Genomic DNA, 17,692 nt, shown 5'->3' with positions numbered 1-17,692 from the left:
GTAAAATTCACCTGGATTCATGAATACCTTTTTGAATCATTTGCATAAGAGTAAGGAGCTATATTAAAGACGAGTTTCAAGTAACAAATTGAATTAAAAGTCAAAAAATTAAATACAATTAACACACTTTCAGACTTGATTATACTAAAAAGTAAAAAATATATTATTGTTAAAATTGATGAATCATTTATTGATGAGATCTCTCTGTGGTAGAGCGTTGTTGGTCGAATATAGAAACACCTTGTATTTTATTAAATCATATTTATTTTTTGTGTGGGTCACATTTTATGAGAGGTTCAGTTAGAAAAGACAGAATAAAAGAAATGAAACTACATTAGATGTCTTATTATTCCGGAAGAGTTTCTGCACGCTTTTTTACTTTTACCTGTACGTTTTAAACTGACTTTAAGCCTCTATTTTGCTATATTTTGGGCAACATGAGTAAAATTCACCTGGATTCATGAATACCTTTTTGAATCATTTGCATAAGAGTAAGGAGCTATATTAAAGACGAGTTTCAAGTAACAAATTGAATTAAAAGTCAAAAAATTAAATACAATTTAAAAAACACACTTTCAGACTTGATTATACTAAAAAGTAAAAAATATATTATTGTTAAAATTGATGGAAATTAATGTCACTATTATAAAAGCATGGGTTGCTTCCTCTGAAATTTTAAACTAATTCTGTATTACTAGAATGAAACTAGTAAAAAATTATAACGAGTGACAACGAGTCCTAAATTTCGATATCACCATTTTGAGCGAGTTACGTGAATGGGGAAATGGAGAATAAAATAAAGGGAACATCTACTTGGTGAGTATTTTCGGCAAGGGTAAAAATAATTTGAACGACCCGCAATAGGAATCGAGTAGAAACTTTTTCAGATAAGTTATCCTAAAGACACGTGCCGCATTTATAATTCAGTCACCTACATAAGAGACCTACCGAGAAACACTACCATCCATCTTACCGTAGAGGGCCATTTCCACATTTTTATGAAAATAGTTTTAAAATGTCACTTTTTTATAGTAGTGACATTAATGTTATCATCAGGAATATCATTCTCATGCTATTAAAATTATTCTTAACGTTTTAATTTGATTATTGCTAAAAGCCTGTTTTTTTAGTTTTTTAAACTATAAGGAAGTGAGTAATTCTGTAAGGAGGATCGTATACAACGCATAATTTTCGTTTACCATGTTACCAGTAGAAGCTCGTTGTCAAAAATTTAAGGTGTTCTACAATGTTAAATAATTACCTTCTCTTTAAAATCACATTTATTTTATGAACAATTTTTGGTAACCTTACACGCTCCTTAACCCGACATCTGATGATCTGATGATCAAATTTGCTGTTACATGAACGTTTGCGCTTTTCTTTTGTCTACCAACCTTATACAATAGAAAATATAATCCCCACGTAAGTGAATGGTGTCAGTCTCAAGTTACAACGTTTTAAATAGTAACATTACCTGGGTATATACATTCCTGAAATTAGGTGATAATGTTAATCCCTCCTCTAGAGTCCAATTAAGGTTGGGATTAAAGGGTAGGTAGGTCCAATTTATGTTCGATCGTCCTTTTTAAATATATTTAATGAGGAAGTAGACATTTTTTATATAGGTCATCTTAAAATAAATGATATTCATATACATATGTTTACGAACAACTACGCTTTGTAATCTTAACGTGTCCCGCTGGAGACTTTCTCTGGAACTGGTAATTTACCTCAGTTTTAGCTGGTACTCAGATGGGGTGACCAATTAATATTAAGTTGGACACCACCAGCTTTTTACCGGAACGAAATTAAAAGTAAAGGAAAGGGTGAAAAAGCTGGAAATGCCTTCGAAATAATTGAATTAATAAAAACAAAATAAAAATGCCCCCAAATACGATTCTCCAAATTAATATTAATTGCTGTAAACAATAAAAAAAGTTTCACAAAATAATATATACAAGGCTATACATTCTATTGTAGCCGCTCGGATTCAGCTCTTTTGACCCTGTATTTTTGTGGGTGGTCAGCTACATTTGATCACTACTCAATTACAGCTTAATACATGTTTTTGCAGCTTTGACTATTGTTCTCCATTTCTTTCTGTTTTGCATCTGTTTGTTCCTGTCACGTATTCCTAGACTTTGCATATCTTGTACAATCTGATTTTCCCATTTATTTTTTGGTCTTCCTGGCAATATTTTCTCATTCGGTCTCCACTCTGTAATTTTCCTTTCACCTTTAAATTAGTGTTTTAACCGTTTCATTGGATTTTGTGTCGTATTAAAAATTAAATTTCTGATAATGAAAAATTAATATACCTATCAAAAAAAAAACGATAGGACGACGTCTAGTAATTAAAATCGAAAGTTAAGGTGAGCAATTTGCAAAAGAATAATAAGAAAAGACTGAGAAAAAAGTGAATCTAACGGACACATTAAATATTTAGTGAAAGTTCTGGTCTTTGAAATGCGTCATAATTTTGCCAGCAATGTCTGGATGACTCTTTCGACGACAGTCAATTCCAGAAAATAAATTCCTGAAAAAAAAAATGCTAAAATTCACTTTAACTGCATATCCAAAAGAACACAACGAATACAAAGCAGTTATAAACTGAGAGAGTCTGAATTTTTTTATGTATTTGGTGAGTAGGATAAATTTCATAGAGAAATTAGTTCATTTCCGGAATGGCTCTGATATAGAAAGCTTTTTATCTTCAGGGCTGGAATTGTAGTGGTTTCTAGGAAATTAAGGATATAAAAAACTGTATAGACTAGAGACAAAAAAGTGAACCAACGTTTCTAACAGCTTTTTTGAGAAATAGTATTTTTTTTTTATTCAAGTAAATGCTGCTATATTATTTCCTATAGTCGGCCATTTGGCAGGTTTAGCTGGTTACAGGAAAACCGCATAAAACCTGCCACGCCGACTATTATAAATTGTAAACAACTGAGATTTATATATTAGAACTAAGGACTGGAACTTATCTACGAAAATCAGGCATGGTTTTACTTCTCAACTGGGATTCAAGTTGATGATGTCGTTGACGGTGTAGTGGTGCACCTGTTCGGCTCTTACTTTTAGCAACACCCCGACAGTTATAGATTAGAGAATATAAGAAATCTCTTTACCACAAATTTACTTCCAAGTTTTACCTTTGGTAGGCGTTGTAGATAGAGGAGACACTGAGATTTTGTTGAACTTTTCGAATGAAGTGGGAGGTCGACAGCAAATTAACTTTTTCAAAAACCTGAATGTGGTAATGAAACAAAAGTGACTAGTGATTCTGAATATGAGAAATATTTCGAAAAAAGGATGATTGGCATGATACAGATTTCTTCAAATATGTCTACTGGGGGTAACTGTAACTATTTTGGTATGTATATTTGTTCGGTTAAATCGAGGTATTTTTAGATCGGAAATATGTGGTTTTATTTATGATCTTTTTTTACTCACTTGAATATCATAGATTTTCTTTTCTTAAACTTGTTTTATAGTTTTTTCTATTTACGTAATGTTAAGAATCCAGTATATACATAATAATTACTACAGATTTGAACGTGCTTAAATGCCAATTCACAATCGCAATAAAATTTAATGAGCTAATGAAATCGCATATTTCAAGGAAAATAATTTACAATTCCAATTCATGAAATATTCTTATCATATTTGGCGATAATTCAAATTTATGTACCATAATTTGTTGGTTACTAACCGTTATTATATCAAAGAAAGTTCAAGGCAATCAATTATTTATTCTAATCGATAAAATTATGACTAAACTGTTTATTATTTTATCACTACCGATTATAAAAGTATATAAATAAATAATTAGAGCAATGCCGAAAAAATTGCAATATATAGACAAGGATTATCTAAAATATTCTGTAAAAAAGGCGTAAGGATAAAGCTTGCGCAAAAAAAAACACTTTTAGGCAATCAAAAAATGTGCGTGCTTTGGTTGTTCATAAGAATCAAATATTTTATGCTAGTGCCTCCGAAAAATCTGAAATTTTATACAATTTTTCATTCGAATCTCTTCAAATCTAAGCGATGACCGCTACAGCAAGATGCGAACAAGTCGAAACGTATAGGAGGATATATTGAAAAATTCTTAGCCTACTATAGAATAGATTTTTGGAAACGAAACTTCTTAGGACTTGGAGAACCATTCCATCGATTATGGGTTTGTTTCTGGATCGTAGAAATGTACCCAAGTCTCATCCATAGTAACAATTCGGTTTGAGAAGTCTACATAGTTTTCAAATCGAGCCCAGATCGAACGCGATGCTTCTACCCTTGCACGCTTTTGGTCTACATTCAAACATTTGAGGATCCATTTTGCAGCAATCCAAATTGACGTGAACTATATGATGAACGCGTTCGTATGAAATATTCCGTGCTTCAGATATCCTTTTTAACCCAATTCGACGGTCTGATAAAATCTGTCATGAACTGCATTGATATTTTCGGGGACCATCTTCAATGGAAAATTTACCTCTTTTGAAGCGTGCAGTCCAATTTTTCACAGTCGCATATGAAGGACCTTGATCACCAAGGGTATCAAGCATATCTTTGTAAATCTGCTTACCTCCTAACCCTTTTAAATACAGGTAATTGATGATGGCTCGATACTCCAATTTTTCGATTTTCATCCTCGTACTTTGTATACATTGATTCTCTAATGTCATTCCGCTTATTTGCGAGTGTTTTTTCTCGTAAAATATATTTTCTCTAGATAAGTTAAAGTTGAAATAATAGACGGTAATAAATTTGGCCAGATAGCAGGTAACCATATAGTGTGGTAAATTCAGCAAGAGATATTTGGAATGCAATATTTGTACATATAAACTCAGATTTTAGGGTGCTAATTTAAAACAAAAAAAATACTTAATTAGATATAAAAATATTTCCATTGAGTCAGGAAAATTGACCGTCAGGTGTACAAAATGTACAAAATCATACAAATACAACAAAATTTGGAAAGTTTAAAAATAATGAAAAAAATTGAACTTATCCTAACCCTGTATTGAAATATAAATTAGAGTGTACTGATTTATTGACAACCATGATGATTTTTCTGTTTTTGGATACTCCTATACACAGGTACCTGTAACACTTTTTGGTCGAATTTACCAGTGAATTTAAAAGGACCTTTGTAAAACCGTAGGTCAAGTTATTAATTTGGAAGAATTCTACTTTAAATTTTTTGTAAGTCTCATTCAATTATTAATGGATTTTTCATGAGACCTGATACTCAATGCATGTCATGATATCTCACAAAAGAGATTATTATAGGTCTACTACATTATTCGTTTTCGATGCTTTGATGAAGTTCGAACTGGATGTTCACATACACGGGCAACCTCGCGAGAATTCCAGTTTCGTCTCACTATGAATTCTTTGATTCGGGCCAGAAACAGACAATAATTGGAAGTTGAGTGAGGCGAGGCAAGGTAGCCGAAGCGACAATATCTCATTTGGTATCTCAATCAACGAATATTGTGGTGGAGGCTTCAGTTTCTTGGTTAGAGCTATCCAACTATCAAATACTGAATTGAGAAGAATAGCTTTTGAAAAAACAAAAATTGGTTTAAAAGGAAAAATAATTATTCCAGAAAAATGTTAAATAACAACGTAGATTTTGATCACAAAAACGTAAAACATCCATAACTCATATACGTATTAGGACTTTTTTAAAAACTAAAATTTTTTGATAAATTTGGTGTTAGAATAAATTATTAAGTACATAATCATAGAGATATCATATAGAGTAGGCACGCATGCAAGTGGGACTGCCCGGTCCTCAGAAAGACAGAGGATGATCCACGAATTTATTGTTGCCAGTTGAATCAAGCATGCGGAATTAGCAACGAAAGAGAGATCTAAAAATACATATAATACTCGAAACATTCATCTTGGTCATGAAATGGAATTGAATCGATTTTCTATGACTTTCGACGTCAATTAAACCAACTTGCTTCGACTTTTAGTGATGAAGCACCATCTGCAACCATCGTGATTCGCCGGTTTTCCAAATTCAATCGTGGTAGTACTTCGCTATAGAATGAATTTCGTAAAAATTGGCTGTTGTGCCAAAAAAAATCGATGCTGTGAGTAAACTGATATTGCAAGATCGTCATGTGACATATCGTGGGATTGAGGCATACTTGGGCATCAATTCACTAGCATGATTCAATATTGCATGATTATTTGGCCGTCAAAAAAGATTTGTTCACTTTCTATACGACATAATTTGTTAATAGCTCAAAAAAATCTCGTGTCGATTGGTGCAAAGGAATGCTGAAAAAATTCAATCAAGGTGCTTTAAAAGACGTCTAAGAAAAGATTTGACAGTTGATGAATCATGGATCTATGCAAATGCGTTCAAAACTAAACAACAATCGACTGGGTCTTCCAATAAGAGCCAAATCCAACAAAAGTTGTTCGCTCACTTCGAAGCAAATGGCAGCCTGCTTTTGGGGAATAAATGGACATGTCGCCAACGTTTCATTAGAGCTACGTAGAACGGTCAATTCCGAATCGTACACTCATTTCCTTGCCACAAGGGTTTGAACAAATTATAGAAACCAATCGCAGAAGACGGATCATTCTCCACCACATCAATTCGAGCTTTCATACATCATTTGAAACAAAAACGTTTTCGTCACAACAACGAATTGGTGGGTCATCCGCCGAATAGTCCTTGCTTGGCACCTAACTATTTCTTATTCCCGTAGATCAAAAATAAATTGCGAGGTCAACGTTTTTCTACACCTGAAGAACCGTTTGATGTGTTTACATTACATGCTTTGGAGGTACCTCAATCGGAAAATTGTATGGAGGATATTTTGAAAAACAAATAAACCATTTCCAATTATAAATATTTGTTTTTATTTGCCTATGTTATATTCATATGGTAGGTGATCTCTGATTGATACAATTATGCAAGTCGTCAATGTCAAATTAGACTAAAAACTGAAAAAGTGTGGTATATAAATCTAATCAATTATCCGGCGCCACATTCGCTTAGAACCGTCCATAAATTCTATATCACCCCAATCCGCCTCTATAGAGATTGCACAATGCGATTAAGTAATTTAATGTAACGGAAATTTAGTAATTAACATCATGTAATCGATATATGGATCGCATACTTGTCAAACCACTAGAATATAATATACAATACCCCCACAAGCAATTGTGCATTGTTTAAAGTTAAATTATAATTACCAGCAATGTAGAGAAAATGCAAACGAGGTTCAAATATAGATGTATGAGGGTTAACAGTAAAATTTCCGACCACAACATGAAAATTTTAGCACTTATCAATATATGTTAGGAAATTTATTTATATGCGTTGAAATATGCTCACTATTTTCGACAATTAGTTTGTGCTTGAGAAACGTATAAGTGAATCGTTGTTAAGATTTTTTTTGAACATGGAAAAAAATTGAAAGGCAATACGTGTATGCAAATGGATGAGGAGTTAGACACTGTGTATGAAGACTCTGCGGCGTCATTTACGATCTAAAATTCTGGGCAGATGAATTCATACATGGCCGCATTAAATGAATGACGAAGAGCGTTTAGGACAGTCGAAAAATACGATAACCTATGATATCATCGAAAAATTTACCAAATGGTACTGGGCGACCGTCGTCTCCGATTGAGGTTAGAGAGATAGAAGAGGCTATCAGCATATAAAAAAAATGCATTTGCCATATACGGACTGAAGAATTATGCATACCTAAATGAGCTATACGCGAATTTAGTGTCGCGTTTACTCACTTGGGATCAAACATTTGTTCGAATGAATATTTCCTAGGCATTATTGACGCGACCGCATTTGAAAAAGAAAGTGCTTTTCGATAAAGACCGTGCACCTTTTTACACTTCATCCATGGCCGATCCGTGACAAAAAATTGGTTGACCACCCACAATATTTACCAGATTTAGCCTCCAGTAACATCATTCTAGTTCCTATTTTTAAAGTTCCACTTGGATAAGAAAAATTTTCATCTGACGCCGACGTTATCGCAGACGTAAACGCCTACTTTGATAAGAAATATGGCGACTATTTGAAAGCTTTAAAAAACTTAGAGAACTGTTGGACTAAGTGTATAGACTTGAAAGAAGATTATGTTGTAATTGTAAATAAAACGATGATTGGAAAAAATGTATTATTTTGATGAACATTTGTTCATTAATCAATTTTAAAACGCAACAAATCCGAAAAAGGATTTAAAAATCATTGGATTTATTGTTAATATTATATACAAAATATTATAGTATTTGTATTTTTGTATGTGTATTTAATCATGGATCTTGAACAGTTTGTTAAATTATTGAAAAACCCCTCTGGTTATGGACATTTTTTTTGAAAATACCTTTTATACCAAAATTATAGTTCCCTTGTACAGATTCCATACACATTGCCAGAAGACTTTCTTTTATTTCGAAGAAAACTAATTATTTACTTTAGTTACAAGAGTGTCATGCATTATCTTTAGAATCATCTTCTGAATCAAACTTCGATCTTTAACTGCCTCAAATAATGTTCATTAATTGCTTCTGATTGATATTCGCAAAGCATTGGTGCAAGATGGATGGACTAGATGAGATGAAACGTGGTCTTATGTTTCGGATCTGATCGTATTCCTAAGAATCATCCCAATCGTTCTTTTGCCTTTCCTCGTCTTGCCCACTAATTGGTCGAAGTGGTCTTAAACGTCAGTTTTTTTTTCGCTTCCTATTTTAATGAATATGGTTAGTATTCGCAGCATGACATGAGAATCAATTTAACATTTAACTTTATTATATCTTTGTATTGAAATTTTCTATTTCTATGTTAATATTTTCCAATACTGAACGAGTTTCCTTTATTTCAGATGGAACTTTTCCATTCATAACATAACTTGGAAATCTTCAATTGTATCAGAAATGCTGAAATTCATAACTATGAATTATAATTAAATTCCAAATAATGAAAAATCTTCCGTATCGTCTAAATAATATTTGCTTATATACAAAATAAATATTAATAATCGTCTTTCTTTGAAAATCATTATCGGGTAAATAATAATGATAATAAATATGGATAACATTGTGACCAATTTCCAATATCCATTCAACTAATAATCGAATTATTGCTAATCACATTCTTCAAATTATTTAATTATCATCATTTCGGTGAGTTCGTCAAAGCCAAAATCCGTTCTACTGATAAGATAAAAGATAAAAAAATTGTTTCCCAGTTAGCTAAAACACATGAATAATTGTTATAAAATTTGGATGATTCCAACAAAAAATCTTCCGTTGTATTGAGGAAGCTTACATCACAATTTTTAAGAGCAAAATTTGAATAAAGATATTTAAGATGTAAAACATAATCAAGTTTTTTCGAAAACCACTAATAATGATATTTCCAGGTGAAAGATTAAATGTCAGGGCTGAAAAATTATCTGCTCCAGCAGGATGTACAATGAATATTTAGATTTAGCTTCTGTTTTGAAAAAGCGGAATAAATATTAAGTAACTCTTCATGATGATTGTTATTGTTCTCCATATTACGAAGAGGTTACTTGAAATTTATTTTTATATAGAATAACATATAGGATAAATGATTTAGACGGTTTTTCTGGCGCATTTAAGTACTCTGCAGAAATTCTATACCCACAACTTTGCAGATATTACGTTTTTGCAGTTATAAAAAAATGAACAAAGAACACATCCGGAATTAGCATGCCATATTTGACTTGATTATATAGCTTTTATTCTTAACAAAATATTTCTATCGGTGTTCTTTATCTTTCACTCGTTCAATGTCATTGTTTATGGCAACTTTCAATGCAAATATTTTCTTGCAACGACCACGAATTACGATACCTAACAAATATTTTGATTGACCTTATTTTGTTATCTTGTTCAGATCATATTCATTTCTATATATATATATTTCTATCAAGGAAAAATGCTTTAAAAAAAACAACAGCAGAATACTCAAATATACTTGCATTTTTCAACGTACCTTCAATTCCCTTGGAATGATAGGCACAACACCCAATTTTTAAAATAGGAAGAATAGGCTTGTCTCCTTATTCTATTTTCAAATATTTTATCGTTGTCAAGTTTAGTGCAACATATTAAATAAAATCATATGATTCCAGAAATTCGCTACCATATAATCAAAAACTAAAATGTAAGGCATATTTTGTATCAATGAAGTATATGTTCAAAATGTTCACCGTCAACGTCTTGGCAATATCTTAGTAACAAATGTATTCTAACCTTATTTAACATATCAGACCGAATCTCAAGTATTATTTAAGTTTTAGTTTTGTGTACGATACCCTTCACAAATAAGAAATCTAATAGAAGGGTTACTTCTTAAGTTTTGAGATAGACAAACAAAAACAATTATTTATAATTGGATAAGGCTTTATTGTTTTTCACAAAATATTCCTTTAAGATAAATACACTTTTTCATGTGTTTGAACCAATCCTCGAATCATTTATTTTATTCCGATTGAAGTACCTCCAAAACATATAATTCGAACTCATCTACCGCTTCTTCAGGTGTATAAAAACGTTGACCTTGCAATTTATTTTCGATCTGCGGGAATAAGAAGAAATCATTGGGTGCCCAACAAGGACTGAGAGGCGGATGGCCCGTCAATTCGAAGTTTTGACTGTTCAAAAATGTTTTTGTCTGAACTGATGTGTGAGAGCTCGCATTAACGTGGTGGAGAATGATCCGTCTTCTACGTTTGGTTTCCCTTATTTTTTTAATACTTCTGGCAAACAAATGCTAGTGTATCATTCAGGATTTACCGTTCTACGTTGCTCTAGGGGAAAGGTGGCAACATGTCCAGTTATTTCGAAAAAACAGGGGACTTTAGTTGGACGTGGATCGTCTTGAAAGACCCATACAGTCGATTATTGTTGAGTTTCATTTCCATGATTTGTCACGTATTTGAAAGCAACTCGATTGAATTTTTTAAGCATATCTTTGCACCAATCAACACGAGCTTTTTTGCGCGATTGTCAAATTATGCGGTATCCAATGCGACCAAATCATTTTGATAGTCGAATGTTCATGAAATATAGAGCGTATGCGAGAGGAACTAATGCTCACGTATGCCTCAATCTTACGCTATGTCACATGACGATCTTGCAATATCAGTTTAGGCACAACATCAATGTCTTGGTCGACGTAGTTGATCGGCCCACTGCTGTTGGTTTAATCTACGTCAAAAGTTATAGAAAATCATCGCACCAAAATGTGCGCGATTTAATTTCATTTTTTGACCAAGATGAATGTTTCAAGTATCTGTAAACAACTCAAATAGCACTCGTATGAAAGACAGCACGTTCTGAGTACTTTATTAAAATTGTCCAATACGGAAATGTCAGATTTGACATATTTACAACAGTGTTGCCATATCTCAAAACTTAGTAGCATCCCTCGCACCAAATGTGATCTGAACGATCATTTGATCGACACTAATACTGTTATATCTTATCATAAGTTAACCAACCATACTTCAGGTTGCTCTCTAAGGGTCAAGTACTTATTACCTCCATGTAGCAAATACCATTTTAATTATTTCGACAATTTGCTGTTTTATTTTTTAATATTCGTCTTAATGATCAATATTCATAATATGTTTAATTATAATTTTCTACAATTCTACTTCCACATTCAGTATAGGTATAGCGGTATCGAGTACCGTCACGTGCCTTCTCGTGTGAAATTCCTAAGCACGCTTGTGAAAGGTGTTAGCCACGCGATATTTTATTCGTTTTTTTTTTGCTTAGAAAATTTTTTCAAGGCAAAAGTAAATAGAAACTGAAAAAAATAGAAGAAGAAATTTTATTAATATTGCTGGATATATATGAGATTTGTTCTAAGCTGCATCCTTGATATTCAATTTATCAAACACTGTACGAGGATTCAATAAGAAATTCTGTCAAATTCCGTGGAAAATAAAAATATATCGCCTTCTCGAAACACAACTAAGTATACATAAACTTCATTCAATACATTTATATCTATTATGCGGCTTTAAAAATGCTCTCCTGCATAATTGATTCATTTTGAGATTATACAGTTTTCGACTGAAGAAGCATTATGATATATAGTTAAAACCCAAAAGGATTGTCTGTAACCGATTTAACAAACGTGCTCATTGTTGACGGCGTATAAATTTTGCAGTAAGTATATTGTATTGTTGACATCACCTTCATCTATTGACATTTCAGAATAAACTTACATACATCAACCACTATACCATTATACAAAAACAATTTATTCTATATATATATATATATATATATATATATATATATATATATATATATAATACAGTGCAAACCAATAAAGTTAATTGGTGCTGTTTGAATGTTCTATTATTATTTAAAAATAATAGTGGACTAGTCTAGTGTGTTTTTGTAAGCCAATCTCCGTCTTTTTGTATATACCTTCTGTATATTTCAATATTTGTGTGAAAAAGTAATTTTTTTATAATGACAAAGAGTAAAAAGAAAGCAATTGTAAAAGAGAACTTCTAAAGAATCTAAAGGTATCAAATCATCCAAGTTTATATAAGAAAATCTTCCAATAATGGTTGCTCCGTGACGTTTTTTCGCCTCCAAGGAATTATAGTTTTTAGCCAGATCTCTCGGTGTTGTCTCTATTACAATTTTGATCAATCAGCGATAGAACTAGGCCGATCAATGATAAAGAAACGTACCGTTTTTAAATCGTTATAGAAAGAAATTTACTAGATGTGATTATTGGAATTGGAATTTCTGGAACCGTTGGAGATATTCATGTCGTATTAACATCTCTCACAATTATACTGTCTGATGCGCGTTTCGATAATAAAGTTATCGTCCTCAGAGATGATTTGTAATTTCTACTAATTAAACAAGGTTTAATTGAACGTACACTTTCAATGGAAACATTTGTTTTTACTTCCTGTATGAGGCACCTATAGAAGAGTAAAACGATGGAATCTTAATTATATTCAAGTGGGAATGGAATGCACCGTTCTAATGGTAACTATTAAGGTCACGGTCAAACATAAAACTTGTTACATGATTCTTTGATCAAAAATATTAGTAGACATTTTGTCATTAATGAAACTTTTATATTCAACAATCGTTACCTAAAATTCCAATTATTTAATTACCGGTAAGTCGAAACAATATAAACATCTCGGAGGTTATTTTAAAATCGGAATCAGTCACGGTTATCAGACACTCTCCCGTAAAGAAACATTCACAGAATAAAATTTTTCAAGGTTGAGACTAGAAAACAATTTCATTTGCCAATTAATCGATCGATTTCGTTTTAGTGTGATCTTTTCAGGACAGTGTGAATCGCACAACTTCGAAGGTCCGACAAGTCAGGATTTTCTTTATGTAGACTTATTTGAAGTCAGTATAATAGCACCGATTCAGTACTAATTTCAAAATCCCCATATGAATATTTAATTAATGTGAGATTCCACACATTATCAAACCACCGTTTGGATATAACAAGTCGTACAATTATTATATTCGAAACAAAATCAAGGTGATAGTAAAAACTATCTGACAATATATAGGACACACCTCGTATCACCATTAAATTCTATTTCAAATAAATATTTTCTTGAAAAAATGTTTAAACTAAAACTAACGTGTTTTTAAAGGGTTGTTTAAATCTAATTTCGGTATTACCTTACATAGACAATTGTAATGTATGAATTAACAGATCAACTATCAAAATTTAATTATTTTTATACTATGTAGATCAATTGAAATGTGAAATTTAACACGGGTGTTCCGAGACTTGATACAAGGGGAGTGGGAGTGAGTAGATGACATAAAAATTATGGTGTGACATAAAAAAAAACTTCTCATACGACCCCTCTGAGTTGTAGCTTTTTAAAGTTGTGAAATCAGAACTTATATTTAATTACATTTTCTAAATTATACATTCGAACATTATCAATTTTTAATGGGTGATTATGTATGTTCATGTAGTGTATTTGACGAAATAAATAATTCTACACTACTATCTGAAGACCAGGGACGGTGCATACCCAATGGTTAACAATCCGTAACTTTTACAGGGACAATCTGTACTATCTAAAGATAGCAAAAATGAATTATTCAATCAATTTTTGAACAAAAGGGTACTCTTTGTTTAACTCGATAAAATTTATGATTTATGCCAAGGAAACCTTTCGCCATAAAGAGACATTCTGAGGAAAATTATCATAAATTGTAATTGTTTATTGAAAACACTTACAGGGCTTACTTTAGTATTAATAATTAATTAAGATAAGTACTATAGTTTCTGTAGAATAAAAAAAGTCGAGCTACGAGTTTGATTGAAGTTTTGTCTTTCCAGTGGAATTATAGCTACAGAATTATTGAAAATGTTTCATAAGTGTTTTGGGAAGTCTTCTTTATCGCGTGCGCAAGTTTTTGCGTGGTAGAAAGCATTTAGTGAAGATTGTGAAGTCGTAGAAAACTTGCTTCATCTTCATGCGAGTCCCCCTTCCACATGTCTTCTTATCTCTTGTGGATAGACACAACATATTTGGTTAATGTTTTGGGTATAATGTGTGTCAATGCTAGACCTGAACAATTTGCAAAAACAACGTCGAGTAGAAGTCGCAGAAGCCTAACAATAAAGTCGAAAACCCTAGAATCATCAAACCCATCATTACTAGTGATAAGATGCAGATTTATGATCATGACGTCGAAAATGCCAATATAGCGAAAGGTACCATAAACTGAAACAAGTGGTATACGTGAAGAAATGCTTTCGCTTACAAAAAGTTTATAGGAAATTGGATTAAGTTTTTTTTAGTCAATCCGAGTCAAATTTCATATTGTATATGGGATATGAAAATGTCAATTTTGTTAATTAGCTACTACTACTAAATTCATCTGGTTGACAGCATGGATAATCGTAAAAATTTAAGACATTGTTGTGTTATCATAAGCCCCTAATAATTTTGAAAAATTCCAAAAATTCCAAGTTTTGAAATGGAAGAAGATGGAATTCATAGATTCTATTACATATATTGATACATATTCCTCTAAAGGCTCTATCATGGGAGGAAATAATTTTTTTAGAACAGTTAATAAAAAACAAACAGTGTATATTCGTCACTACCGAAAGGATGAAGTCGTAGGTTATTAGAAATTTGCCCCGCATCTCATAAAATTTAAAATGCATAAAAATGCAAATACTTAACATATCGAAAAACCAGTTGGTCGAGATGGCACGTTGAATGTACCGTATATGTACAGTTATAATATAAATACTCGTGAATATCAAAACCTACTCGAATGATTTCTACCTACTAAACAGTATTATGACGTTTATTTTCCACCTTGAGCTGTACCTTTGCTGACCTTGGTAATATCTCGAGATATGTGCGACAAATTAATTTGTCCATCCACAAACCACATATTTTATTTTTTTTTTTCAATTTCTCACATATTCGATCAAGGTTAATTCATTTACATAAATAACCATAATTACAAACATCCGTATAAGACTAAAGTGAGAAATAAAAATCGTGTATTCACAGTAGTCCGTGAGAAGGGATATCCTCAATGACGACAAAAGTTTTCTTTTCAAATTTTGAAAATCGTTAAAAGTTAAAAGTTAGTTAAAAGAGAGAAAATTTAAATAAAACTTATATCTTAATTTTATAGAAAAATGATCCTTTAAAGGACAGAGCTGTACTTTGTCATGTTGGCCTACGTCACGTAGTGTCCTCAACACATTTTCTACAAAGTGCCACAAGCTTTGGGAATATATTCATAGTTCATAGTAGAATAGTGGTCAACCAAGGGGCGTAAAGCACATAGTCTTTCTCATAGGCCCGTCGTGCACCACTTGAAATTACCGACCCTTTTGACTAATTAGTATATGATTGTTAACCATCTGAAAAGAAGAAAACTGCTGTGGCTTGGCTCCGCTGTCACATGGAGACCGCACGATTACCTCAGTCACCGCATCACTGAAATCCATCAGCTGTTCTTTCATCAAGTCGGTATCGGGATGTCGAAACGACTCACGTAGCTATTATCAGGCCTTACTACAAGTGCAGTTTTCAGATTTTGAAACTCGTTCTATGGCTCTTCGCCTCTCAATAGATTTTATCAGGACCTCCGGGTTTGAGACCCTGGGTAAATGAGGTCTGGAGGTCGACGCAACCTTAGGATCCAGGACCTCTGAGCCCTGAGCCGTCACGGCAGCATCAGCCTTCCTTCTTCTTTCTTATTCTCCGTACTACTGATGCTGCAGCGTTTGAGCCGGACCTTGTCAAGAACACCGGTCAGAGCTTCAACATCGGAAGAAGCCGATGTTTTGGTGGTAGTGGGTTCCGTGATGCCTATTTTCTCAGAGTCCTGGTTGGGAAGACGAGAATTTATCAATGTCCCTGCTCTCGCAGGGCCCTTAGAATTTCGCCAGATTTCTCGCAGGCATTGCTTACGACTCTTAATTAGGGCTTACGCCTTAAATTAAGCTCATAAAAATAAGCTGTCCTTTACATCGGTCCCCCTCCTCCTGTCCACATAATTTTTCAAAAAACAATTTAAACTTTCATTTTAATCGTTGTACTCGATTGAAAGAATTCTTGTTTTACATGGATCGTTCTTATTTTCCATAAAAAACATTCCGTTTTTATAGAAAATTATTACACCATAATTAATTTTAGTAATTTAAGGATTAGTTTAACCTTAGAATTTGAAAATATGTTTATAAGTTTACAACAATAGTGGGGATATTATTCGGAATATTTTTTTGTTACAGGTCTATGGGTATTCTTTTACCTCCGGTCACTCAAGTCACAACTACATCTACCAACCATTTAACCCACCATCATCGTAATCGCAGCCTCGATTCCGCCCTTCAACGCATTCCCGAAGTGGACGTTACCCCTAGCCCGGAATGTGAAACAGTTAACGCCATACTATGTTCCAACGTGTCCAACACCAACGAAACCCTACCAAAGTCGTCTTCCAAACAAAGAAATGACGAACTCGCGAGTCTCGGTTCGGACGATTCTGGGATCTTATGTGGCTCAGACGCCGGATCTTCGTCGGATTCGAACGCCACACGAGAATCCAGTGTCGAATACATCGATAACATCGCCGTTACCGAAACCGAAGTCGAATCTAAAAACACCGATAACGCACAAGAAGATAAAAGGACTAAAAATAATAAAAATTCTAGCGGAGATGCTCCTAAAAGTTCCGGTATGTTGCGATTACTCGAAAGCAAAGTGTTTGACGTTTCAATGGCCATGCACTATCTATTCAACAGTAAAGAACCGGGAGTTTTGTGTTATATCGTTAACAAAATGTTCAGTTTCGATCACCATGAAGTTGATTTCTATTTGCCTCAGTTAGTGTGTATGTATATACAGATGCACGACGTTGCCGAAGTCATCCATAGGTATCTTATTCATAGGTAAGTACTTTTTCTAATTAGAGGGGTAAAATATGGGTATCTTGAAAACACTTTTTATATTGAATGGCTCTGGTTCAAACTTCATGTAGTCATCCAAACTAGTGATTAACAAAGTGATCCAGGTGAACTCCCAAAAGTCCAGATCCAAGAGATCCAGGGCAAAGATTGGACAGGTTTTAAGCAAATTTCAATTGTTAGACCTCC

General features: G+C 33.0%; 1 protein-coding gene across 1 annotated transcript in view; it reads left to right on the top strand.

Annotated features, from left to right (window-relative positions):
- The window catches only part of LOC130902350 (phosphatidylinositol 4-kinase beta), a 77,573-nt gene that overhangs the window by 28,670 nt on the left and 31,211 nt on the right, over nucleotides 1-17,692 (top strand). Inside the window, exon 3 of the mRNA XM_057814441.1 lies at nucleotides 16,829-17,488. Within this exon, the coding sequence (XP_057670424.1) occupies nucleotides 16,829-17,488 (660 nt within the window). The remainder of the gene's footprint in view (nucleotides 1-16,828; nucleotides 17,489-17,692) is intronic.

This window comes from Diorhabda carinulata, chromosome X, assembly GCF_026250575.1.
Source record: "Diorhabda carinulata isolate Delta chromosome X, icDioCari1.1, whole genome shotgun sequence".
In the NCBI taxonomy this organism is placed as follows: Eukaryota; Metazoa; Arthropoda; class Insecta; order Coleoptera; family Chrysomelidae; genus Diorhabda; species Diorhabda carinulata.
Note: the sequence above shows the minus strand (reverse complement) of the source record. Positions and strands in the feature narration are given on the sequence as shown.